The following is a 27,312-nucleotide window of genomic DNA, read 5'->3' as shown; positions in this document are numbered from 1 at the left end:
TTAGCACAATATGGATGACACTTTATAAATCGGAGAGAGTACAATTTTGTACTAAATCAGCGATACTTATTATAGATCGGGTGGAGTATTGTTCATATATCACAGTGTTATATCAATAACACCAATCTATATAGTTTTCGTAGCTTCTCCGCACGTTCTTCGGTTGGATATGATCCTGTCGCTTGGTTCATCGACCAAACAATATCAGGCCGTACGTACACATAACACATCCATATTTCTCTGCTCCCCGCACGATCTTACTCCGTACCGTATTTCCAACATTCTTTAATACAGCACTATACCCGCGTACACTGCTTGCTACAAATACGAATACTTCTTTCTCTGAAAAAGAAAAAACAGGTACGATCGAGTACTTTTCTGGAAGAGCAACATTCTCTGAACCTGAAGATAATAATCAAACATCAGAGAGCCGATCAGACGACAATAAGGTACGAGGTTCGTTGCAACTACTCATGTCGACCGAATTCAAAGCACGATCTCTAAATATCGGACGGAGCACATATACATGCACTGCTACTATGCAGAGTTGCAATGTGCATTATTGGTTTTTGTTTCTGTTGGTGCATCCACCGATCGGGGGCACACCACCCCAGGCCAGTCCGGAAAGCTCAGTCTATTGAGTCGCCATAGATATTTCTTTACCACGTGCTGCATTTCTTTTGTGCAAGTGGTATATGGTGGTTTGCACGTGATGGCGTGATGCAAAAGAAAATGCCGAGAAGGACTGCAAAACTTAATACTGATGTGATGTTTGTTAATTAGTTACTGAGCATCAGCCACAGGAATGAGAAACCCATGCCATGCACAGTGCATTTTGTACTGCAGAGCAGACAATCCATCGGTTAGCAGTAACAACATGTAGCACTAATAAGTATTCAAATTTTCACAAATATTAATGTATCTGTGTCAAAAAAAGAGAAAGAGTAAAAAAAGGTTGATGTGACTTGAGATGAAGCTGGATGGATGGATCGCGACAAATCAGAATGCAGAGTTCTGCTGAATTAAGAGGAAGACAAGAAAGTGCAAAGAGTAACCGTCGCAACATTAAGAAAAGATAATTCTTTTGTTATCTTTTCTAAATAACATGAAACATTTAAAATAAGACAGTCCCATCAACCATCGTAGCTATGCCCACACAAAGTGCAAAACATGACTGACTACACAAACTTTCCAAATGAAATATGAGAGGGAGCGACTGCCAAAGCCGGATAGCATACATATTCACAACTCTTTTTTTTATGGAATTCGTCCTCTTTGCAAAATTTGGTTCTGTTCCTACAAATTACAGATGCTAATCACCCCCACACTGAAAAGATGATGAGATAGATACGCCCTCCTGTGCGCGGAGCCAGCACCGTCCGTCAGATCAGGCTGAACCCAACGGCTGCCCTCTCTCCGTGTTGTTCTGGTTTGGCGACATCAGTGGCCGATTTGCCATCTTCCTTGCTCTGTTTCCTCTGTTATCTCCCGGATGTCGTCGCCCGTTGGAGCTTGGAAACTTCGAATCGCCGAATCTGCGTTCTCCATTTCGAGATTCGATCAATTCCGCAGCGGAACGCCATCTCCGATCTATGGATCACTCACTGGTGTCGCACTCGGGGATGGCGCTGAGATCGGGGGCGAACCGCGGCTGCATCCTGCCGGCGCTCATGGCGCGCGAAACCGGGGGCCGCCTCTTGGGCGCCAGCGCCGGGATCGTCTTGTACGCGTCCACCTCCTTCTCGGCCGCCGGCGGGGCGAACACCAGCGGAGCCACGGACCCGGCGCGCCTCCGCCGTCCGCCGCTGCCGCCGACAGAGCTGGCCTTCTTAACCAGCGCGGCGGACGCCCTGACGGCAAGCTCCGCGATGTCCTCGCGCCGGAGCCCATTCTTGCGCGCATCGGCGGGGAGCACGAAGTAGATCTGCCCTGGGCGGAGCTCCTTGGCGCCGTCCACCGCTGGTACGGGGCCTTCGAAGCCCATCGCGTCGGCGTCGCACAGGAACCACCCTTTCTCCCCGGAGGCGAAGTCCTCCAGCGCGCGCTCCGCCGTGGCCGGGGGCGGGTACTCACGGAGCTCCCCCGTCGGAAGCAGCACCATGGCCGTCGCCGCCGACTCTTCCACCGCCGCGCCGCTAGACATGCAGAGCCCCATTGCCGTCCGACTCGAGCTTAGCTTCGTGGTGTTGTGAGAGTGCGATCCTGTCCGTGTGAGCTTGAGATGCGGGAAGACGAGAGACGCTGAGACGGCGATGGTGGAGAAGAGGGGGAAATGCCAGTGATATATAGGGGGAGCAGCGCAGAGCAGAGGAGGCGAGGCAGGAAGAAAAGAAGGGGCTGGTTTGTCGCGTTGCTTGGGGAAGGGGACTGGGGTCTGTGGGTGGACCATGACAGGCTGGTGTTTCCTGGCGTCTGGCTGGGGCGAGGCCAGCGTGCCTGCCAAGACTCGGTGGGATATTTTGTTGTTTTCCCATTTTTCTTCTTTTTAAAATCCGGATTTGTTTTTACTGCTGCGGTCTGCGGAGGGGGAGTAGCGTGTACGTGGTGAATACATACGTGCATGGGCTAATGGGAGAATACGTGCTGACTGGCTAGCTTCGTCGTGTAACCTCTGCCGTTAATTTACCGCAGTACGAAAAATTGTACGCTACTACCTACTCCTTCCGTCGGGTGGTGCACACTGGTGTACTTTTTGTAGTTGACCAAACCGGTGGTGCATTAATTCATACTCACTCGTATCAACATTGCAAAAAGCATGGCCGCCTCTCGTCGGAACGTGTGGGAACAACGTAGCTATCTGTAGTATGGTGTATGACGGGTGCTATCGAGCTAGAAAAGGAAAGCGAAAAAACTCGCGGCGGCCGGCCACCGTACGTGCATCCACCCATGTACCGTATACCGAAAGTCAAAAGGCGATCGAGATGACGATACGCAGCAAACGGTTTCGCGGAAACTCGTGTGCGTTTCAGCTACAGCCTAGCTCGATTCGATATAGCTCCAGCCGACCAGCCCCGTGCAGTTGCCACGCACGGCGAGCCGGTGGTACACGCGTGCTAGTTAGCTACGCTAGGCTAGCCGCTAGCCAAACGCAGCAGCAGCGCGCAATTTGTTTTCTCGATCGGGAGTTCGCGCGATATGGACGTACGTGTGTGCAGTGGCAACCTTTTCTCCCATTTCAGAAGGTTCTTGCATTCCTCCCTATGAGACCCCTTACTAAACGGCGAAGTAAAATGCAGCGAATTTTTAATTAGTGTAGAATTTAAGTAAAACGTGAACATTTAAAATTTATTATGTTTTTATTTTATTTTATTAAGATTCTTAAAATGTACTAATAATGTACCACCTCCGTCATATATTAAGTGACACAAATTATCCAAATATGAATGAATCTATACCCAAAAAATATGTAGATACATGTAATATTTCGTCACTTAATATGGGACGGAGGAACTATATATATTACTGCATTATTTTGATTAAAAACAAGAACAACATGTTTAAAATAAAATACTCCCGCTGTCCCATATTGCTGAAGTATTACATGTATCTATCTAGATGTAATTTACTATATAGATTTATCCATTTTTAGACAAATTTGAGGCACTTGCCGTGATACGGATGGAGTACAAGTTGTTAATATTCCGCATGTTACTTTGGGTTATTGGCTGGAAATGTGAATTTTTTTTCAGATGGATGAGCAAACAGTTACCCAAGAGATAAGGTGGGGCTACCTTTCTCATATAAAATGAACGTAATAATCAAGGACTACAAATATATAGTCACCTCACGTCGCTCGCGTCCTACCATCCATCCAACTGAACGAACAGAGATGGCCTACGTTGCTTTGGCCTCTGGCGCGGGGCCGGCTGGCCCTGCGTCAGATCGGGCAGAGAGAGAGCATCGACGTGTCTCTTCTCGAATCACACAATGCATTGCTAGCACTACTAACACGAGGACATATCAAATTATTACTACAGTACTACCGTCTACAGTGTACGTCAACCATCACCAGTGCTAGCTGTAAGATGGAAGCCGAGAACAATCAGGAGACGACGGGAAAACAACGTGTGCAGATAACAAAATCGATAATTGGACGCACGCGCTGCATGCATACACGAGCAAAGACGTACAGTACCAAAACACTGTTCCGCCGGGCCAGCACCCTGCGCTGGATGACTGGATCGATCTATCGTCCAGGTGAAGGCCGGTATGATTCAAAAATATTAGCCACAGTGCTGCTGCAACAAATAATGTGATGCAGATTTGACCTGTGAGAATAAAAAACGATCGAGTGCGATATGCTTTTGGCCTTTTGCATTAACGTTTGCTTCTTTTTTTTTGTGGTATACACGCTGCGTCTGGACTGGAGACGTACGTGGCCTTCTGCATGTGCCCCAAATCTATGGCCTCTCACGGGCCCGCCTGCATGCACTTGCCTGGGTCTGGCCACGTAGCCACGTAGAGGTATGGCTGGTCCCGACTATCGAGGCGCCGTCACATGGTAGGCACATCGTCTCGTCGCTCGTCTTTCAGGTTGTGATGAATAATTTGAAGCGAGTCGATGGTCCGGGCGGCCAATAATGTTGGTCGGACCGGACGCTTGGGCCGTCTTATCGATTTACTAGTTTGTTTGTTTTCTTTCAGCGAGCAATTTGTTTGCTTTTCATTAAGGTGGTTGATTTGAAAACTGGTTTTGGTATTGAGAAGTTGACGTGCGTAGCTTAATCCAATGATACCATGTGGAAGACAACAGAGTAGGTATGACCCTCACATCTTAATAGAAGTTCAACTGATCTATTTCACAAGCCTAGCTTAAGAATCAGGCAACTGATCGAGAAATTCCCACGCCCTTTGAAAAACGAAAATTGGCCTGCAAACAATACCGATGAACCTTTTTTTTGCACTGTATGTTGTTAGTTTTATTTTAGAAAAAAGAACGGAGAGTGTAGCTTAATGTTCTCTATAATCAGTATAGTGAGTAGTTCTCGGTCCACCGTCCACTACCAGCTGTGGGTACTGCTATCTACTGATACGTGTACTTCTCTAGAACATGAACAATTCAACATGCTTTGAATCTGGAGCTAATGATCAACCACCCCTGAGCAGAGCGTCGATCAGGGGACAATAAGGTACGAGGTTCGTTGCACTACTCATCGACCAAATCCAAAAGATGAAACGAACGAAGTAGAAATTAAGCAGAACACATATACATGCATGCACCGCCTTTTCTTAAAGATCGTTTGGCGGGGTGGAAATGTCCAAGAATCCATGTGCATGTGGCCGCATACGCGCGTGCCATGGCCACTTTGATCGCAGGTGCACTGCTACTTGCAGCATGCATTATTTGGGTCTGTTCTCTGTTTTGGTGCATCCACCGATAATCGAGGGCACACCACCGTACCACACAACAGCCTGGAAAGCTCACTCTATTGAGTCGCCATAGATATGTCTTTACCAGCCACCTGCTGTATTTCTTGTGTGCAAGTGGTATATGGTGGTTTCTTCTGTTGTGTGCAAGTGGTTTCTTCTGTCGTGGTTCGCACGTGATGCAGAAGGAAAGGGCAAAGGACTGCACAACTTAACACTAATGTATGTTCATTAGTTACTTGGCATCTGTCACAGGAATGAGAAACCCATGCATGTACGGCGGGCAACAGCATAGTTAATGAGATGGGTTTTTACTCTGTTTCAGTTAATTAATCAGGTTTTCAATCTTCTATTTAATGAGAACATGTACGGCAGGCGTGGTTCGAATCTTTATGTTCATCACCCGTCTCTAGCAATCCGAAATGATGGTTATAAAGGATCAAACCATTTCACTATAGATCATATCAGAGTACAATACATGATTCACTCTAGAATGATACAAACTGTAGTTTCATCGGATGATCTGTTTGCCGAGAAACTGTACGCTTTGTGCTATTCAGCACGTCCCGGCAGACCTTGAATGGTTCAGCCCATTAGAAAAGTTTTGCCAAGCAGCCAAGCACATCTGAGAAAAAAAACAAGTTCAGAATTTAACTATTTCAAATAAGACTATGTTTACCGTTAACACATATAACTATCTCAAATAAGTTACAGTACAGTATCTGAAATTTAAGCCTTTAAAACAAAATCTGAAACTTAAGCAATAATTGGTCATTGCAGAAGGTGGATACCACTACAAAATTCAACTACATTGCCGCTGCTTAGAAATGTAGCACGCAGCAGATCAGTTGTGCAATTGATTGAAGTCTGAGCCTGCTTTAATATTGGTGCTGGATTTTATACGCCTTATATACACAAATGGAGGGAGTATTTTTTTTTCCCCTTATGAGAACATGGAAAACTTTTGTACAACATGGTAGACATGTTTAAAGAAAAACGTAGTAACTGTTGAAACAGAGATGACTTTGCCGCTACAAATTCTCTAATGCTGAGTTGATAGCATATCAGATTACAGCAACTGACAGTATAGGTAATGCTGCAAATACACTAGTAATGATTAATAAGTACTTTTCTAGCGGTGGCAAATACATAGAAAATGCCACAAACATTTCTACCTAGGGAACAGGGCCAGGAATAGCCTAATAGTAACCTGATGCTTATGCTTTACTTGATTGGGTTAATTCTTGCTAGCTCGTATTTAAGTAAATAAAAAGCTTTGCACTTGCAGCAACTAACTGTCTGCTACAGATATGAGGTAATCACGAGCCTTTGCACTAACAGGAAAAGGACAACCACATTGGCACTTATCTAGCAGCATGAACCATCCACTGAATTTGCAAGTAGCCAAACTTTCACTGACTTGAAACAATGTGCTGCTGCAAATATATATTGGCTGGATACCTTTAGCACTAACAGCAAATAGCAAACCACACCGGCATTTTTTTAATAGAAACACCGGCATATATCTAGCTATACATATGCTTGAAATTCACTGGAAGTACACGTCTAATAAGCACAATGTGAGATATATAAGATGGCCATCTTAAAATTTGAAGTTTTGAACTGCCACAGATACCATCAATACACTATCTCATAATTCCAGCACAGCTAATCGAATTACTACTAGAAGGCGCAACTAAGGAAATGCACAGTACCTGGAATCGTAGAAGCTGTCGAATAGAATCAAAGTTTCACAGGACTCGACTCCTTTACTCCAGCAGCTCTAAGTTCACCCTTGCCGGCATGGGGACCATTTCTCCAGAAAGGCAGCTAAGGAGTCCGGTACGCTAATCGGCGGAGAAGAGGGAGGCCGGCTACCGGCGTCAGGAGAAAATAGAGAAAGATTTGTTTTCACATTTTCTCCAAACCCAAAAGTGCAACTTGGGTTTGACATTTTTTCTGAGATAGCATGATTTGCCAAACATGTGAATTATTTTCAGATTTTTAAGCAACCTAGTTCAAGGAAACTGAAGATGAACAACTTGCATTTTCAAATGGCAATCTCGACAGTGACCTAAACATTAACTCAAACAAGACAAATGCTAAACACGGAATATTAGTCTCTCAACATGTATTTGCTAAAGATATGTTATTTGAAACGTTTAATACTTTTCTGAAACACTAGGGGAGTGGCCCGCGCACATGCGCGGGCAATATTTTTTAACATTTTTATCGGTATCCTATTACCTAATCAAAACTATTTTGAAGCTAACAAAGAGTAAGTGAAGTGTTTTCTATATTAAATTAGGCAAATTTGCATGACTCACAAGGAGTTGACTATTGTCGCACCAGTGGCACCCGGGGTACCACCGCTGCTTGACGCGTGGGTCGCCTCACCTGCTCCCCGCAAGGATAGCCCCCTGGGCAGCACCGCACAAGCTGCCCGGCGAGTCACCAGCCCGGCAAGGCTAGCCGGGCTGCGGGGGTTACCCTAGAAGGCGACGAGAGAATTCCCGCCTGGACGCCCCCCGGGAAGGTCACTTGCCGGGGAGGGCGTTCCCGGGCGCAGGCACCTACAACAGGGACGGTACCCAGCAGGCAAAGCATTGACGCCACGTGGCCGCCCGGCAGGCTCCCTGTGCGCAGGGTTGGTCAGGGCGAGGAGTGTGGCACAAACAAGCATTTAATGTTCCGACAGAAAGGTAATTCCCCGTCCAGTCAGCCCACAGTGACTGGCCCGCAGTGAATCTAGGGCCCTAGTTGCAGCGCTACGTACCGAGCATGCAAGCCAGCGCAGCAAGGGCCTAGGGTCTTTGCTCAACACTTGTCACCCATGCACCAAGACACCCGTGGCATCTCCTGGAGTATAAAAGGAGGACCATCGCCAACGGTCAAAGGGTTGGGTTCTTACTAGCTTTAGCCCAGAAATAGCAAGTAGCACTTAGCATGAAAGGAGGGAGCGCTCGGGGACTCCCCCGGCAACTTGTAAACCCTAGCTAATTGGCTAATACAAGCTCAGAAGCAGGACGTAGGGTTTTACACCTCAGGGTGGCCCAAACCTGGGTAAAACGGTCTTGTGCATCTTCACGCTTGACACTGGCCTCGCCGGAGCGATCCCCAACGCCCACTGCGGAACCAAAAAGGGGGTGCCTCGCATCCCCGGTGTCTAAGCCCCAGGCTACGACACTATTGATCTTTGCTCTGAAAAAAAAACACATTTCTGAAAGATTGCACATCCTGACATACGAAACTTAAAAGAAGAATCCAGAAAAATTCAGGGCATGCACATTATGATGAAGACACACAAAGAAGGCAATTTGCTTACACCAAGAGAGACCATATTAGCTAGAATAGATATATTTATCACATCACCCTAATCCATTGATATACATACGAGAATATGCTATAACAATTTGACTACGAAAGGTACATTTCTGCAACAAATGAGTGCAAGAGCGAAACAAAAATGCAGTGACTTCCAAATGGCATAATAAATACTTCACAATAGAATAAAATCATTTGTTGTTCGATGCAAAAGAAACATAGAGTTTACACACATGGTACCATAGTAACATTTATTGTCTCTCCTCTACACCTGCTCAAGAAAATTGTGAATATTATGTTCATGCTGATAGTATATGTCAAATTGCAAAGTTGGTGCTAAAATATGATCAAATGTGTCTTTTGCCAAAAAAAAAGAGTTAAAGTCTGTGTACTGAATAATATGCTATTAAGAAATGTAAAATTTGTACAAAGAAAAATATTGTATCTGTGCACCTGAAGTGCTTTCAACTGCAGATGTTATAGGATATCCAGTTGCATCATGTTGCGGAGACACTCTATTTAGCTTTTTTATACAACCTGGATTATACAAAAAACAATAAGAATTGTATCATGCCAGAAACACAATGACAACAATTGTTTGAAAACTACCGAATAAAAAGACAGGGGACAACTACCAAACATGATAATTCGTTGAAAAATTAGAGGAGGGATACACCACATTAAACAGAGCAAATGCTGCAATGTTACTTATGAAAGGTGAAAATTCCTTTGTTACATTATGGAATATATCTGAGAGTTTGCTCCTGATATTTGCCGTAGAAAGCTTGTGTCTGTTGGTTTTTCTTCACTATTGCTAGCATGCAACTGAACATGTCCTTTTCATGGACAATTACACAAATCAAGCATTCAAACACAATTTCTAAGACCTACAAACTGAAGAGATACATGGCACTATCGATGGCATTACTATAAATTTGTGTCAACTTCATAAAAAAACTTATTAGCTGTTTTATGTGTCGTCTAATCTTCCAAAGTAAGCATTTAAAAAATCTGCACAACTAACACTAAGACCGATGGAATTTTGGAAAAGAGGTATAGAATCAATGGAAGGCTCTTAACTCGATTGAGTAGTGGCCCTCGCAAATGCGAGGTCATGATCTGGAAGTGTCAAAGAAATAAGTTTGTTGTCTTGATTTTCTATGTTATATATGTTATTAGAAACAACACCTGCTGCAAGCAAAGAAATATAAACTGAGCGCATGAAATGAGTTCTAACAAAAACAATATTGTTTTAGTGGAGATATAGAAGAAGTTAATAATAATATATGGACCAGAGATTAGATATAAAATATGAAAAAAAATGAACGATACATTTAATCGAAGACATCATTGAGAACCGACAACTATGAATCAATACAGCATGTGAAAAGATGAAAGCTCAAATTCTTTAACGAATTTATAAAACTAAATTAGAAGGCTTCGGCATTCTACAATACTGAAGGGACATCCTGGAGCATTGCAAAGCGAAACAAAATCTGGTCTATTAAATAAATTACCGGAGAATGTGAGCTCAATTTATTCCAGTGTGTGTTCATCTTGTTCCATATGATCTGCTTGAGGATGCTACAGGAAGCAGCATTCCAAGCACAACCTATGCGTTGGTGATGTCGTTGCTAAACTTCCATTGTCCTGCTGGTTCACCTCTGCCGACCGAGTTGAAGTATGAGGGATAGAGTGCAGAACGGAGACCAGGCAAACTGTTACATTTGATGTTTGCCGCGGAAGATTGACAATCATAGATCATAGTTTCCGCGGAAGATCGACAATCATAGATCGTAGTTTCTACGTAAACTACCGTGATGCAATCATCGATGGCCCTACCATTAATTTCTTTGAGAACATTTTGCAAGGATACATGTTATCGAAATGTTATATCATGATATCCATAATTTGTTTCCCAAAGTGAACTAATTCCCAATTTATTTAATATTGCCTGACATACACCCGAGGGGTAAAAATCAGACCACAGCAAATGTGACCAAAACTGCATTATTGCATATTTTTTGAACGATCATGATAACTATGTCAACTTTGAATGGTATTTGGATGAATAACCTAATTACTTCATTAATCAATCATATACAAGTTGTTGTTCTACTTGGTACTGTTTTCAACAAAGGATCAAAAGCTAGGAAGAACCATGAGCTGGTACTCAATATAGTGATCAGCTATTGCTGTTCACAACTCCAAATTTTAAGGAACTGTGAAAGGATCAACTATTGCTGTTCTCACAAATTATAGAGGATCAGTAGAAGCTATTACTAAATAAAAACTGATCTATGCAATAGTAGTCTTGCAGGGCAACCTAGAGTACCTTTCAATATTTCATTTGGTTGGTTGCATGCTTTTCAACGGCTCGTCAATCAGAGCACGATATGTTGCCATAGACTAATCCACACAAAAGAACATCAGAAGCTGTCAACAATCCAATAAACATGGAAAACTGAGCATGAATTTTTTTCTTGCAAAATAACCTTCTGTTTAAAGTTTTAGGATATCAAACAATATAGATAAATTTCAATGGTCCTATATAGGAAAATATATATGTTCCATATCCAGTGAAATATAAAGACCGTATCTATCAAGAAGTAAAACTGAAATATCTTTTAAGGAAATGTCAGTATGAGTAGATTATGAACACAATCAACCATAAATCATAAATTGACCAAAAAATCTGTAGAAAGCAAAGGAGTGAAGAAACTGTGTAATCTTCAAGATCGGCAAGAATGCACCCACTGAATAGCCTTGTTTTCTCACTGAAAAAGATGATAATTAAGCATGTACATAACATGCTCCTTTCTTCCATTGCCACAGATTTTTTTTTTAAAAGGAGGGAAGCCCCCGGGCTCTGCTTTGTTGGTGCAGACGACCATGTGGCAGGGTATTGAAATAAAACATATTTAGTCATCTTTTGGGAACATGAAAACCATAGTAAAGGCATGTGAACCTCTTATGAAAATTATATAGTAAGTTAGAATGATAGAAGCTATATTGGTGCTAATTGCAAATTATGAATAAAATAACATCTATTCTTAATAAACTGGTAAAACAGATTAACATGTACTCAGGAAGTAAATCTGAGTATGTAACGTCCTGTAGGAATTTGATGGACTCCTTTGCAGACAACACCTGCATCAGAAAAATATCTCTGTAGGTTTTATAACAACTTTAGGGAATCTTCCCCAGCAAACACAAACTATAAGAACATAAGAAAAATAAGGTAAGTTGTATAATAACAGATCTGAATTATACTACCAGCTGTGGGTGGTTGAATTATGAGGGAAACATAGGACAACATGAATGTACTTTCCTTACAGAAATTTAAGAGAAGCAGCAGAAAATTTTGAGCTATATAGTTTGTAAAACTGTTAAGAAAAACTATAATAACCAGGGCATATATTTTGATGCTGCCATTCTGATATATGCTAACCACACCCTTTGGCAACTGTCTCTTAAAGGTGAATAATCATATACTCCCTCCGTCCAATAAAGGATGTCTCAACTTTGACTAAATTTGAATGCATCTATACACTAAGTCATGTCTAGATACACCCAAATTTTGACAAACTTGAGACATCTTTTGTTGGACGGAGGGAGTAATAGATTTCAGTGTATACCATGTGATTTGCTATGGGAATAAAAAACAATTGCTCTTGAAACAAAAGGTGTGATAATCTAACATAGTAATTTTTGCATGCTGCTGACGTTTATATAGAATCCCTGACTCAGTTTGTATCGCTGATGTTGTAGTGGCTATATCAGTTGGAGACATGGACATTAATTTGTAGTAAGAAGTTGCATCAATCTAAATGCAACTGGAGACAACATAATAAATTATTGCGCCTCTGATGTCTGTCACCATGAACCATCAGTGCATGTCCCACATACCTTTCATAATTTCCAAACTTAAGGGGGTGGTTCAGAATATATATGATAAGTATTTGGCTTCATATTAACAGTGTACCTGCAGGTCAGAAAATAAAGGAAAAACATGCAGTGGACTCCTATGGAAGGATCATAAATTGCTTTCTGAAGTTCTTGCTTTGTGTTCCGTCTGCATGATACATAATAATCTCACGCCGATCCACCTCTGAAGTGGATAACACAATAAACAATTTGTAAGCTAAAAACGTGAACCACAGTACTATTACTTGCAGAGCTAGCATGCAGTCCGTACATGTAATGGTATGCATGCCTCTATTCATAAATGAAATCAATCTACCGTGCTAAACAATATAGACTGTATAGGTATGTTGGTTTAGAATCCTCGTAATAGCCCTGACATGCAGCTATTGTGTATCCTCCAGCCAAAAGTGATGCAATGTATTCCCTAGCGTAAGTAGTATGGCAGAAAATTCATAGAATACAATGAAATCATTCTACCAAGGCTGCAAAACTGTAACACTACATGGAGAAAAAATCAGGCTTCCCCTTTTTTTGTGCATATAAGCTATTGGTGGAAGGAATCCGAGTTAAAGTATGCATTGGGTGAATATATGTGACCAGTATGAAAAAACATACTATATCTATAGACCACGGCAACATAGGAGGATAGAACATAGATGAAAGTAAATTGAATCAAGGTAACACTATTTTGCATCAATACACGTACACAGAATGACAGAAGGGATCAAATATCAACTCAGAAGGAATCAAATTTAATTAGAGTTCATATATATGAGAAAGAAATAAAGAACTTGATGGATTACTTGCATGTCTGCAACAACAGAACACATGAACGGCCGTTCGTCCCCTGCTATGGATCGAGTGGCAACTTCTGTCTGTCCTTCGAGGAAGATCCTGGAGCCTGTCCCCTGCTATGGATTGAGTGGCAACTTCCGTCTGTCCTTCGAGGAAGATCCTGTAACCTGTCCCCTGCTATGGATCGAGTGGCAACTTCCGTCTGTCCTTCGAGGAAGATCCTGGAGCCTGGAGTCATGGATTACGTGACGTCGTAGAAGAGGACTGCCCGGTCAGAGATATGGTGCCGCAGCAGAGGAACGGAGGGAGAAGACTTGGGGGGCGTCCTACCTGCAAATCGATCGCCTGGCCATGACCGCGGAGCAGAGGAGCGGATCGGGGCTGGAGGTTAGGCAGGTCAGGGGAAGGGCGTGGTTTTACTTCACGCGTGGCACATGTGGGTAAATTCCCTGAACTTTGAACAAAACCCTATTACCACGATCGAACGGCTGCGGTTTTCATAGACTAAAATAGATGGCCAGATGTTTTGCTTTTTTGTGAGATTTTCTATGAGGTCTTTCTTTTTTCTGGTTGCTCCATCATGTACTTTTAGTATATAATAGATGGGAAGTCAAACTGCTGTCCAGGTTCACATATCAAGCTCCCTACCATAGTATAACCACAATTTCTTTTTATAAGACGTTTTGGCAAGCCAAAATGACTTGCCAAAACTGCTTATAAAAGGGAACAGAGGGAGTATCATATAAAGCAGCAAAACTCTGACTATTAGCTAACTCTAAGCAACACCTCTCAAACGGACTGGAGAACTGTAAGCCTATGGTGCCTCCAAATGCAGTGCTAGGACTCCATCCTCAATGCTGATAGAAGCCATGTTGTTAGCTGCCGCAACACCCTGCTCCCCTGCTGTAACACCTCGAAGTTATACTTATACATTTGATAAATCAGTAATGAAGGATCCACCAGCTACATATTGTGATAACATGCTCTATCCCTAACTTTCCACACGGCTCAAAATATAGCTGGCAGAACCAACCATGATCAGTCTATGACACTGTTTCGGAAAGAGATAAACAGGATCACGGATCAGCTGATGACAAAATCTCAAGAATGTTGTGCATATCAAAAGAACAAGCCACAACAGTCCCCGTATACTTCACATGAACAAATGAGTGTTTGTACCAAAAAAAGAGGAACAACAAATGAGTGATGTTTTCAGTTCTCTTGTTGCCTGCAAGAATGACAACTCAGAATAATAGCCACTATCCCACCCTCTTTTCAAAAGATTGTCTAAGGCTAAAATGGTGTGATGTTCCTAAGCAGCCATCAGCAACAGGAGAACTTTAACCTATTATTTTGGTTTCAGAGCATTGTAAGTTGAGTAAACAGAAAGCCCCTTATCAGGATTAAGAATCACTAATTGATCTGAAAAGTTACATAGACTAACAGATTGACATATTTGGTGCTTCCCTCCAGAAGCTGCAGGAAGCACCTCCGGACGTGCTTCTCAGCTTCATGTGTAAATGGAAGAAGTGCTTTTAGAGAGCTAGAAGCACCAAAAGCTGAAGCAGAAGCCCAAACAAACAGGGCAGCTATGCACTCAAAGTAGTTTAGGCCAAACTAGTTTGGTAGCCTAATCAAATTTAGGTGGTGGCTTCTCCAGGAAGTTGGGGGAGGGCAGCTTCTCGGAGAAGCCAGTCCAGGAAGCCGAAAAGAACTGGCCCTCAGGTGTTCATATATATACTTGGAAAAGCCTCCTGTAGACAGCCATGTTGGCTGCACAAGCATTTCTTCAGGTTCCAAGAACCAGTCCACCCATTGTAATACTAATAATCAAGCTACACCTATTTAGTCTGAATGTCCTTAGACAAGAACTATTAACCCATGGTCTGACCTCTTATTAGAGAAGTTCATGATTCCAAAAATAATTACTTAAAAAACCACAAGTATATAGGGTATATTTCTACACTGCACAACACAATATTGAAGTGAATAGGTCGAGTGCGTCAACATGATATTTAGAACAGAGACACGACTTCAGATTTGAATATAAGCAACCATTCCTCACAGAATATAATCATGAACAGAGACACAACTTTCAGATTTCAGCTCGCTAATACTAGAATAAGTAACTTTTGTAGCAGGATTAATATATGAATACTAGGTTCTGATTCATTTATCTAATGGAGTCATCTAACTCTATCATGTACCATTTAGTTTTAAGTCTTAGGCCTGTGGGGTTGGTACACTAGAACAGGGAGACAACAACTGGCCTGATGGTTTCCTGAGACCTAGTTCTTTGTGTTAAAACTTGATAATATGAAGTAAAATATTCATACATTCTCAATTATCATTTATTTTGCAAAAGATGACAACAAGCAGTATAAAAATCTACCCAAGGCTGTGACTTGGCATAGCAAACACTTCCAGGGAGAATGGTGCAAAATTCAGCAAGCAAAATAGTGTCTTGGCATAGCAAAACAGTGTCGTGCCTGGAGGCTGGAGCTAAAGTGCTGATAAATTTAGGGGATTTTGTCCGATACCTGCAGCCCTCGATGGTGCAGCAACGCTGCGTCGACCGGCCAGCGACCTGAGCCCAAAAAGAAGAGCTCCAGCAACAACGACCTGCAGCACCAAATCAGAAAAAATAGGGTTAATCGACTGGAAAAAAATTTGGAGGAATAAAGTCCGGATAGAAGAGGGACCTAGGATCTACTAACATCAGCAATTTTTCGTCCATCAAACAACTCTATCGAACAAGTGGATTTGGGCAAAGGAAATTCCCTAACGTTGTTAGGCACCTGAAGGCCGGCTGTTCGGAGAAAGGCTGCGGTTGATTCTTGGATGGAGATGGGCTGGCGGTGGCGGCGGTGGGCACGCGAGAGGAGTGTACGGGAGGACGGCGCAGCAAGGCCGCCGGCGTCAGTGTTCCGGCCTTGCTTCTCAAGGAAGGAAGCTGGTGCTGTGCGGTGGGGTGTTGACAACCGAGTCCAACACCATGAAGTACTGGCTAAGTGACCATGCGTCGCAACGGATATACAAATAATCTATCACTTCATAAGAATGACAAAAGCAAAAGAATTGACGTCTAATTACTGTTTATATCATATAAAGAGGCATTACTCTTGTGACAATGCGGGCAGACAACAAAAATACAATCGACACAAAAGCAATGCACAATCCTCACATTCCAACTCTGAAATTTTACTCCTGGGCCTCAAATCTGACAAGTTCTTGATTCAGTTGGCTGTCAAAAAAAAAGTTCTTGATTCAGCCGAACTATCTCTAAGAGCGTAAATGATAAGTTCTTGATTCAGCTGGCTGTCAAAAAGAAGTTTTGTAGTGGGAAATACAAACATATAAAAAGTTGATATCCACAAATTTATTGGCAGGAGATCCGGATGACGTCTCTACTACTCAAGATGGAGCACCTAAAAAGTCAATTAAATTTCTAGAAAAATAACAGGCTGTAACCTGATGATCTCCAAACTCTGCACTCAATTGCCTCACTGTAGAATCTGCCAATCATTAGATTAAAGAATAGTTCTTCAAAAAATCTCAACCTAAAAAGCAAGAGTCCAACTGAAAATAAGTAAAAATATGACACTAACTTCTAGTGGGAGTTCTTTGCGGATTTCGGCCTAAGAAAACATCATTCTTGGAAATATAATGCCAATGCTAAATAAAAGTGAAGCTGCAAGCTCACGTAGAATCGAACTGACAACGACTGAACGACATCGGTGGTTTGAAATAATCGGCTAAGCTCTGAAATAAAATAAATTATTGTTCAGAAACACATACCGATAGCAAACCTTGCCAAAAAAAAAGTTACCAACAGCAAACCTGCAATGCACTGAAAATTATTGGGATTAAATGTCGGCTTCTCTTGTCCACCTGCTTCCAACTTTTCCAGTACTTGTACATGTCAAGCAATTGAATATCCAAAACAAAGGTCTGCTTCGGCGTCTGCGTCTAGGGAGGGAGAGGGCGGCGTCCGCGGCAGAGGACGGAGGCAGCGGCTCCCAGGCTGCGATGGACGGCAGCGGCAACGGCGGCATGGCCTCGCCTGTGGTGACAGAGGGGAGAGCGAGATGCGAGGCAGTGGAGGATGCATCCTCGTCGGTGGCATCCATGGGGTAGGCGGCGTTCTCCTCGACGGAGCACGCGGCGGCGGCGTCCCGGGCTGCGACGTGCGGCGGATCGGGAGTTGGTTGCGGCGGCGGATCGGGAGGTTTGGAGTCGGGAGTTGGCGGAGGAGAGGGGAGGCGACCACGTGAGGTCGCGAGGAGGAGGGAGAGGAGACGACCAACGGGTGTGGCGGCGGCCGCGGAACGAACAAGGACGGTTTTCCTTTCGTGCGTGCGTCCGGGTTTTTTTCGCGAGGGAGTTGGACGCACGGACGACGGTGATACAGACTGCAAATTAGCGTGCGGGGGCAGGAGGGAGAGGAGGTACGAGGGACGACCGACATCCGCATACTGTAAATTAAATAATAATCATGGCTCAACTTCGACTAAATTTAAGTCATGTCTAGATACATTCAAATTTTAACGAACTTAAAACATTTTTTGTTGAACGGGGAAAACATTTTTTGTTGAACGGAGAAAGTATAGACTTGGTTGGGTCCAGCCATCTTGCGTGCCAACTAGCCTGGGCGTGTTCTGTCATGTGGGCCCGAAGAGGCAGTGGAAGTAGTAACGTCCTCAGAGAGAGATTTTTCTTTTTTTTTTCCTCCTAAAATGAAAAACGGATACGTTCTGGACTCGTTCTGAAATCGAGACGAATTCACCTTCGAAATTCACTGAATGTTCTCCCAGTTTCACTAATTTACTCAGTAAAAAAAATCCCAACCAAATGTCCATTCCTAATGACGAAACAAACTTAACTGATGTTTTGCTGCGAGTACCCAAAATAAGGGCATTCGAATAACCGATGGATGATTTCAAAACTTCAAGTGATGTCTAACAAAGCATACCGCATATGATACATTGATGACACACAGGGCCACAAATATGTTCATTATGTTGTAGAACAAAAAAAAAAGAAGAAAAAAATGATAAGAACCTTTGAAGAGTATACTCCGTATGCTGCAGTAACATCATAATCTGGAAACCTTGATATTCTGGGCCAGGAACTGATCACATTAGCTGCAGCCCATGGCCAACCACTTCAGTGAACCGTGTAACATTTCTTCTGGCACAACACTCAAAACTGCTTGCAAGTTCATCTTTATGGCATGTTCTATTGCACAAATACAGTTTAATGGATGCATGTATCGTCTCCAGGAGGCGCCAAGTCATATACTTTAATAAATTCTGTGGATCCTAAACCTTTTTGAATTGTCAGTGTGCCGACAAAATTGACATCTTGGTAGAGAAGAAATCAAACAGTGTGGAGCTATTATTTACACAAAGTTGTTAAGGCATGGGATCACATACTAGTCATGTCATCCTGAAATGTAATGCTACACCTTTGGAACATGGAGATCAGCTAATGAAGAAGTGAGATCTTCTCTCGATTGCGATCTCCTGCTTTGAAGTGTCGTCTGACCTCTGGTAGAGTTCCACAATCCACTGGAAAACTGCATCTGACCTAAGCTCCCAACAGAATAGCTATGATTTACACCAAGCGATTGCCTGGAAGACTCCATAAGCTGGACGCTGCTGCCTCCTAATCCATGGGTCATACTAAATGGATGAGACTCTGACCCAGTAACAGTAGGACTCAATGGTGTCTTTGTTCTTCCATCACCTGTGCAGAGGAAGGAGAGATAAAGCAAATGTAAAGATTTGGTACGTTGAACTACAGTAAAGAAAAGGACTGATACATCAAACAGAAATTGCAAGATTGTTTCACTTCACATGGTACAACAAATATCCTCGCGCTCTAGTACAGCATTACTGATTTGAAAGAACAAAGACACAAATTACAGTCCTGTAATAGGCCGACTGACTCATTGAGTTCTTAATACAAGGTATTAGTGAAAACACAAAAGATCCTTTGTGTTGTGACATGCAAGATTTCTATGTGCTGCTTCTTAGAAGCGTTATTAGAAGGTTAAACAGTAACATATTGTCTTCTAAGCTAACAGTTGATACAAAAACTTTCAAGTCCTAAATATGGTACACATAGTGGACAACAGAAATGAGAGGAAAACAATTGTAGTATTGGAGTCTAGACACCTTTTACACAAGAGGAAAAACCAGAGCTACATAGAAAACATGCTTAGGCACATACCTGAGTTGATTTGTCTCCATAAATGAAATCTGAAAGGTGATCCCATACCAAGCGCAGAACTACCTCCACTGTTCTGCCTAAAAATTGGTAAATAGGACTTGCGGAATGATCTTGGGATCGAATTGCTAACACACAATATGGCACATATGACCAGCACAATTGAAATCACAAACAATGCAATAAGAATAGTTGGGTTTATCTCCCGGTGTAGTATCATGTATCCTTGAATATCCATCCGTGTAGATAACGCCTGCCCAGCCTCTAGCAAAGCAACACCAAGAGTCCATGTGATACTACCTGAGCCAATTATCACCTGATTATCTTTGATCTGCAGTCCCTCTCTCAGAAGTGATGTGATATAAGGAGCCCTGAAGCAATACTGCTCTATAAAAGGCTGTGGTGGAACACTACTCTTTGCAACTTCCCATGGTTTTTCACAAAATTCCTGGCCTCTTTTTAGAACATCTATGAGAGTAGCGTCAGGAGTCAAATTGAAAAATTTGAAAACCACATAGAAACCGGACATAGCATAAAACTGCCCATGTGGTTGGGGAAAGGTACTGGCAAGTGCACAAGGTTGAACGTTACAGTCAACTCCAGAATTTGCATTGGACCACTCTGAAAGATTCACTGCTACTTTTGCAAGAGCACTACATTCGCTCCACTGAGGAGCCCCAACAAGTTCAACAGCTGTTCCCGCCTTCTCTAAGCCTGTTGTCTTCCCTGAAACACTAGGACTTCCATCTTGTTTCAGTGAATGGCAGTACGAACAAACATAATCTTCCTTGTACCCAGTTTGTAGACAAGGATGTTTGACCTGAACTTTGCCATTACCTGCTGTCCCTCCTAATATCTTCACCAGATGTGCCACTGATTTGTCAAATGCATCATTTAGCCCATAACCAGAAAGAGAATAAGCACTAAGTTGATGATTTACAGAACCAATCCTCAGACTAATACTCGTGTCATCCTGCATGGCTTTGTCAGTCTCAAATGTCACCTGTAATGATGATCCACCTAAATCAAGTGAACCATATGTCATTTCAGAAGATGAGGTCCCAAGCATGTTCATGTGGTGGTTAAGAGCTATCCATCCATAGTAAGCTTCTTCCATGCCACTGATGATCTTAACTCTGTCTCTACTACACAAAAATGATGAATTCTTCAGAACGTCCCAGGCCTTATCCAGAAGCCAGTCTGAGTCTGCACTTGGTAGCTTGCGGACCCCAGCTGTGGCATATAGAAAAACAGGTGTGTGCTTGTGTGCACGTCTAGGGATCTGTCGCTCAGCCATTTGAAGGAGGGGCTCTATTGCCTTCTTCATCCCAATTTCATTGTGAACAAGCTTGCTCAATCCAGGTTCAGTTTCCATACGTTGATAGGCACGCCCAGTTAATTTGCCAGATTTTTTCTTAGGAGCATTCCCCAAAGGTTTCAAAGCAATAGGAAATGTGTTTCCGTCATTATGATTAACGGTCCACTCGTAAACATACACTCTTGTACCAGTGCTGCCACAATCAAGAATCACATAGTACTCAGAGCTACCTTCCGACAGAAAGACATGAAAATATCTCAAAGAAGCGTATATAGAGCACACTAATAGGAACAGGACAACAGCATAACCAACAGTTCTCATGCATTTCTTTCGATTTGTTGGTGATGACGGGGGTGTTCTCTCTTTTGAAAAGCTTGCTACAGGACCTTCCCTTTGAAGTGTGCGGACAGGTTTTGCACGCCCTGAGCTCAGATCACCACCAATGCTAGAGCCCCTTTCTAAAGCATCAATTCTAGAAAATGTCGGCAGATCTTGAAGGGATGAAGAGAGCCGCATGGTTGATTCTTTTGTAGTGGAGGTGGAAATTATTTAAAGATATCACTAACAAGGAGCAACAGGGAGTGATTCCGGGAAACAGAAGCATAACTCATAATTAGGCAGCATAATTAGCCAGACAGTAAATTTATTCAATAGCACCTCCGCACAGCCTATGCCTGCAACAAATTCCCATTATTAGAAATATACTGACAGGCCAACACCTAGTAGATAAACTAAAATTTGAATGGTAATATCATGATACACATTCAGAAATCAGTGAACAATAAACAGCATTGTCGTACTCAGTGCAGGGAAATAATATACCCTAATAATAGTTACCGGACTCGGTGGGATAGGCTCCAGAACCCCGATCCTGATCAATCAATCAGGATCGGGGATCAGGATCGGGGTTTGAAACAAGCAGGGGTTTGCAGCCCGATTCGTCGATCTCAGTTGGACATCATATCGGACAGTCCAAGGTCCACTGAACACGAAGCGTGCCCTGCCCTCTTGCAGCTTTTCCTATCCTTGCGTCCACCGCTGGCCAGTGGACCCCTGTCCCGCGTCATCGTCAACCCCCCCCCCCCCCCCCCATCCTCTTCTCTTTACTCCATGGCAGCATCAGTCTCTCTACTCTGCAGCGGCCGCTTACAGATCTTGCTCTGGTGTCCATGGCCAGGGAGGTTTCCACGGTGGCAGCGGCCGGGTCACAGTGGGCATCGTGGCGACGGTGCTCAAGGCAGAGGAATGGTGGTCGGGAGGCTGAGGTTGGTGCTCGTGCTTCCATCGCAGGAAGAGACCCAGGATGCCACCACTGAGATCCGGAACGATGATAGACAGGTGAAAGATCTTCGCTCTGGTGATCAAAATGCTCCATGAATTTGTCGAATTGGTCACTTGATTAAGCAACATATAAGGTATGTTGGTTAGATTTTTTTTCTATATATATAACGACAGTTGGTTAGTTTATGACTTTATGTTGGTTATTACTTTAACAAGGTAAACTCCTTGAATAGGCTGTACATCCCCTTCATTCTGTCCTGACAAAATTATTGGCTGCAGCGTTTACTTTAACAAGGCTCCGGTAGAAATTATGAAGGAACAGGATAGCTTAACAAGCTGGAAGTAGATGTTATTTTATCCCAGCTATGCCAGGTCATGTAGTGCACGCTTTCACGTTAAAATCAAGTAACATTAGTTTTACTAGCTTGCTGAAGTAACAAATCTGTTAATGTACAATCTCATGGTTATTTCCTCTGAAAGTAATCTGGTAATGGTGAATATATATAGCTTGTGGACTAGTTAGTACCACATTATGTTGTTCTGTTAACAGCTAGTGTCAAAATGTCTAATCACGAAATTGCCAAAGAACTGATTGGTGAAGGCACAGATGAGATAACTCAACATTCCAAACGCAGAACTAGGAAAAGATCCAAAGCCTGGAAGTATTTCGAGGAGCTACATTGGAAGGAAAAGTTATTTGCATATTCTTCAATCTGAATTGTCATATCAAGGGCTAGGTGTATCACATCTTAAGCACCAATTCTTGATTGGGTGCCAGGAATTCCCATCAGATACTGACTGCAGTGCCAGTGAGTCTGTTGGAGATGTAGGCAATTTGGTGTTGGATCCAATTGCTGTAAGGGATTTTATGAATAGTTTTGGATCACTACAGTCATTGCTTTCAAGAAGATAGAGAACGGATTTTTCAAGAAAATGATTAAGTTAGCACACCCAGGCCATCATGTTCACAGCCAACATACATTTAGAAATGACCGCCTTTCAGTCTATGAAGAGAAGCATAAGATTGCAAGCAGCTTACCTAATTCGAGCTCCAACAGAAATGTGGACACCAGTCCAAGAACTTGGGTACATTTGCTTGACTGCATGTTATATTGATGAGGAATTAAATTTAGACATGCGTACTATCAATTTTAAAAGTGTCCCACACCCTCACAATGCTGCTGCGATACAATTATGGACTGCCTCTATGATTGGGACTTGTACAACAAAGATTTTGCTTTTACTCACGTCTAATACTGCTACTGTGAGAAAGCTGAAGGCCAAATTTTGGACCAACAGGACTTTTGAAGGCAAAGATATGCACAGCACACATTAAAATCTAATTGTCTAAGATGGAATTGATGCTATCCATGATACAATTGAGCCTGTTAGAAACATAATTAAGTATGTAGCATCATCTGGATCTCTCATCTCTGCTACACACTTTTAATGCATTGCCACAACAATGTGATCTTGAGCCTAAGAAAGGATTCAGTTTAGATGTTCCCACAAGATGGAACTCAACCTACAACTTGCTTGCTGAAGCTTCAAACTATAATAAGGAAGCCTTAATTGCATATGCCGATTCCCAAAACATCGTAGGACCTAATCCTGCCCAAATGGGACTTGGCTGAGAGACTTTAGAGATTCCTGGAGAATTTTGCTGATGCAATAAAGGTTTTTCCGTACCTAATATTTCCAACAGCCCATAGGTACATAGAAGAGGTTTGGGGGATTCAGAAAGAAGTTGTGCTCTGATATGAAGGCCAAGTTTGATAGATACTGGAATCAGCCTAGTAAAGTTCTTTTGGTTGCACCATTATTGGATCCCCTATAAAAATTTGTTCTTTTGAAATACTGTTTCATTGGAGCCTTTGGAGCAGACGTGCTGAGCAAAGAGTTCACCAATGTTCACAGGTGGTTTAGAGCATATTATGCTTATTACGCGATGAAAAGTAATTCGCAGAGCAATATTTCTTAGCCTCCCGAGGTGGGAGGATCAGCAAATATGCTCCCGATGTTGCCGGGGAAACGAGGGTTGGAGTTGTGATTTGCTTTATATTAACAACCAAATCATCCTAAGCGCTCAAGAAGATCATAGGTTGATACTTATCTAGAAGATCTGCTGGTTCCTCACTCTCATGGAAGGTGAAAACGTGTTGTCTTGAAGTGGTGAAAAAGGAATGCAGAGCAATATCCTATACTAGCCAAGATGGCTCGTGACTTTCTTGCTTTTCCATTAACATCAACTTTCAGTAAGGCTGTCAAGACAATTGACAAATATCGAAACTCTTTAATTCCTATTGTCTGAAGTACTGATTACTGAGCTGTTCATATTTGAGCTGATGACATGCATGTCACTGTCCCTAGTTTTATCATGTTGGATGGATTCTAGTTTCAGCAAATTACTGTAGTTTCTTGGTTCAGAGTTTTTGTTGCAGATGACATGCATATCCTTTTGTGGTCATTAATTATGTCATTTTGCCGTTTACAAACCTTAAGTTGATGTTTATTGTTCCATGTCCTGCTAAGTAAGTACATTCCTACTAAGTACAGTAAATTCGTACAGTACGGTACGAATTTGCATAAGTACTAAGGACCATTTGGACCTTGGATGTCCAAATGTACTTAGATTGGGCGAACTTGGGCGAGACAATAAAGAGTGGATCGGAGTTAGATTCCACAAATTTAGAGTGGACGGTGGTTGGACATGTGCTCTTTGGACTTGCGTGTGATCCAATCCCACTTCTATCCAAAACCCAGATGCAAATCTAGCTAATGGCAGACAAGCTAAAATACATACATCTGACGAACACATATCTGAACACGTAGCTAACAGCGTGAAAAAGGAGAAAATGGGGCTCACCTTACTGCTGCAGACACGCGTGGCCGGCAGGTGGGGGCGGAAGGAGCTGTCGGGGTAGGCCGGAGGAATAGGCTGGGTGGCAGCTGGTCGACAGCAGAGGAAGCTGGGGGAGCTTCCGTTGCGGGCTGGGTCGGGGCAGGCTAGAGGCTGTGGAGGTGTCGTCGTTGACCGTCCGACGAGGCGGCGGTCGCCGGCAGCGCGAGAGAACGGGCGAGGTCTCAGGCGGAGATCGGGGGGAGGGCGGATCCTGGAGGGGAGCAGCGGGTCGGCGGCGAGGCCTAAGGGGCCGGCGGCAAGGCCAAACCCTAGGCGCCGCCGCGTCTCCTGTGCGTGCGAGCTGCGGGGTCTGGGGTGGGTGGGGAGCGCCGGAGCGGGGGTGAACGAGGGATGGGGGAAGCAAAATTTTGTGAAGAGAGCAAAGGTCATATAGTTGGTGGCAGTTTTCTCGTAAATAGAGTAAGTTCGTAGGGCAATTACGAGTAGGAGGAGTAGAAGGCTAGATTCTGGTGGAATTTGACAAAAATTTCTGGTTCTTCGGGTATGTTTGGGTTTATCTCAAACTTGCTTTGGTTACTCAAAATTTTGACTGAGATTTTAGTTGTGATGAGTTGGCCAAAAATTGACATGAAAAATGAACTAAAATTGGTAATAGCTTAATGGATCATTGGCTTACCAGAATGTTGGTCACTATCTCAAATTTTGGTCATACTAAAAAGTAGTAGGGTTTACTTTGGTCACTGACTAAATGCACCACTTTTCTAAAACCACACATTTCTTTTTCTTCTTTTGAGAGGAACCCAGACATTACATTAACTTGTAGGCTCAGTAGTAGTATCATCGACAACTAGACGGATTACATCCTCCATGAAGGAGTCAAGCCACACAACATTTCTTTGCCTTCAGCATAAATTACCCTCATGACCAAAGAAATAGATCATATTTTGATTATTTAAGCCATTTTTTCATTTGGGCTCACATGCCATTTTTTGGGCCAAATTACCCTCATGACTATTTTCCACGTGCTCGGTTATGTCTAATCGACCAGCCGATCGATCTAGTGAGGCTCATACCTACACAAACATAGGACAGGAGACGTTGAGGGGAGTGAGAGACGAATAACGTAAGTCGCTCCCATCTAGCTCGCCACACACCACGCCTCTCTCCCGCCGAACCATAACACATTGCCTTAAAAGATGGCTTAAATAACTAAAATATCGTATTTTACCGAAGTGCCAATCAAATGTGCAGTATTCTAAAATTCAAAGAAAGGTGTGTTTTGGGACAAAGTACTAGGAAAGTGTGGTATTTTGTCAAATTTCTCTAGAACAAACAACATATGAAATACAATATGATTCCGTTATCCAGGAAATTAGTTGAGCCATAAAAAGATCATAGTATCAACTCATAGTATAGGGGCTAGGCTAGTCGATTTATCAGAACGTATTTGTTTTTCCAGTATGAAGGGCAAAAGCAACGCATCTACCACAAGCCCCGATGTGGAAACGGCATCTCCGCTACGCCCCCTGTCACGTTCCTCCTTCTAGTTTCGCATGCATCAGCATCAGTGCATCACCCCACAACCACAAGCATGTAAGTAGAAAAAGAAGAGGCTTTAACTAAACAATATTAAGAAGATTAATTTTGGAGAATAAAATTCAAAACAAACTTATATTTTTTGAAGATTTTTTTAAAAAATTTATAATCAAACTTTCCAATTTATCTAGAAGACCTTTTGCTAAATGGACTTCCAAACTTCCGTAAGAACATTTCAAAAATTATACAAGAAATTTCAAAAAATTCTACAAGAATTTTCAAGTTTTTGAAAGAACTTGCTATCTTTTGTAAATGAACTTTCAAACTTCTCTAGAAGAAGCTTCCAATGCATGAGATGTCGCTTTCACATGTGAGCTGTAATTTTAGGCTTTTTGAGGGACTACATAAGGACCACGACCCGCCTTTGGTCAGGGAGCTCCACGGATACGACCATGTGGCACAGCCCTCCAACGGAGAGAGATTTTGTATAGTAGTACATTGTCAACTAGCTAGATGCAAGCACATTGCTACGAAATTTAAAAAATATACATATGAGTTGTTTAAATACTTGCGCCTTCATATCCCTATATCTGAGCTAAATAAATATAACAATTGTCTCACAATATACACAATTCAATCACTTATAAAGTTATAAGAAAAAAAATGTGAT

The 27,312-nt window shown here is 42.7% G+C and overlaps 2 protein-coding genes and 1 long non-coding RNA gene across 29 annotated transcripts; all 3 read right to left on the bottom strand.

Moving 5' to 3' along the window:
- Window positions 1-1,120: 1,120 nt before the first annotated feature.
- On the bottom strand, window positions 1,121-2,306 carry LOC100842676. The gene has a single exon (XM_003557462.4). The coding sequence runs from the start codon at window positions 2,153-2,155 to the stop codon at window positions 1,598-1,600; it is 558 nt and encodes a 185-aa protein (XP_003557510.1). The 5' UTR covers window positions 2,156-2,306; the 3' UTR covers window positions 1,121-1,597.
- A 3,386-nt stretch (window positions 2,307-5,692) lies between these two features.
- Window positions 5,693-17,787, bottom strand: LOC106865872. 26 transcript variants are annotated; one of them, XR_002961775.1, is made up of 6 exons: window positions 17,254-17,787; window positions 16,885-17,175; window positions 16,598-16,657; window positions 16,212-16,420; window positions 10,209-16,035; window positions 5,735-9,228 (listed from the first exon to the last, which is right to left on the bottom strand). It is a non-coding gene; the product is annotated as an uncharacterized LOC106865872 (long non-coding RNA). The 26 variants fall into 26 exon arrangements; XR_002961772.1 differs by having other exon boundaries at window positions 16,212-16,657; window positions 16,885-16,928; window positions 17,022-17,175; XR_002961774.1 differs by having other exon boundaries at window positions 16,212-16,657; window positions 16,885-16,973; window positions 17,117-17,175.
- Window positions 17,788-18,372: 585 nt separating this feature from the next.
- Window positions 18,373-25,480, bottom strand: LOC100842062 (probable apyrase 7). Of its 2 annotated transcripts, none has more exons than XM_003557460.4 (3): window positions 25,110-25,480; window positions 19,648-21,636; window positions 18,373-19,161 (listed from the first exon to the last, which is right to left on the bottom strand). In XM_003557460.4, exons 2-3 carry the CDS (start codon window positions 21,476-21,478, stop codon window positions 18,875-18,877), a joined length of 2,118 nt encoding a protein of 705 aa, XP_003557508.1. In that variant the 5' UTR covers window positions 21,479-21,636; window positions 25,110-25,480; the 3' UTR covers window positions 18,373-18,874. The 2 variants fall into 2 exon arrangements, with proteins under 2 accessions (XP_003557508.1, XP_024312751.1); XM_024456983.1 differs by lacking the exon at window positions 25,110-25,480 and adding an exon at window positions 23,283-23,343.
- Window positions 25,481-27,312: the final 1,832 nt, after the last annotated feature.

The sequence above is a fragment of the Brachypodium distachyon genome, chromosome 1 (assembly GCF_000005505.3).
Source record: "Brachypodium distachyon strain Bd21 chromosome 1, Brachypodium_distachyon_v3.0, whole genome shotgun sequence".
Classification (NCBI taxonomy): domain Eukaryota; kingdom Viridiplantae; phylum Streptophyta; class Magnoliopsida; order Poales; family Poaceae; genus Brachypodium; species Brachypodium distachyon.
This window is presented reverse-complemented; position numbering and strand designations above follow the sequence as displayed.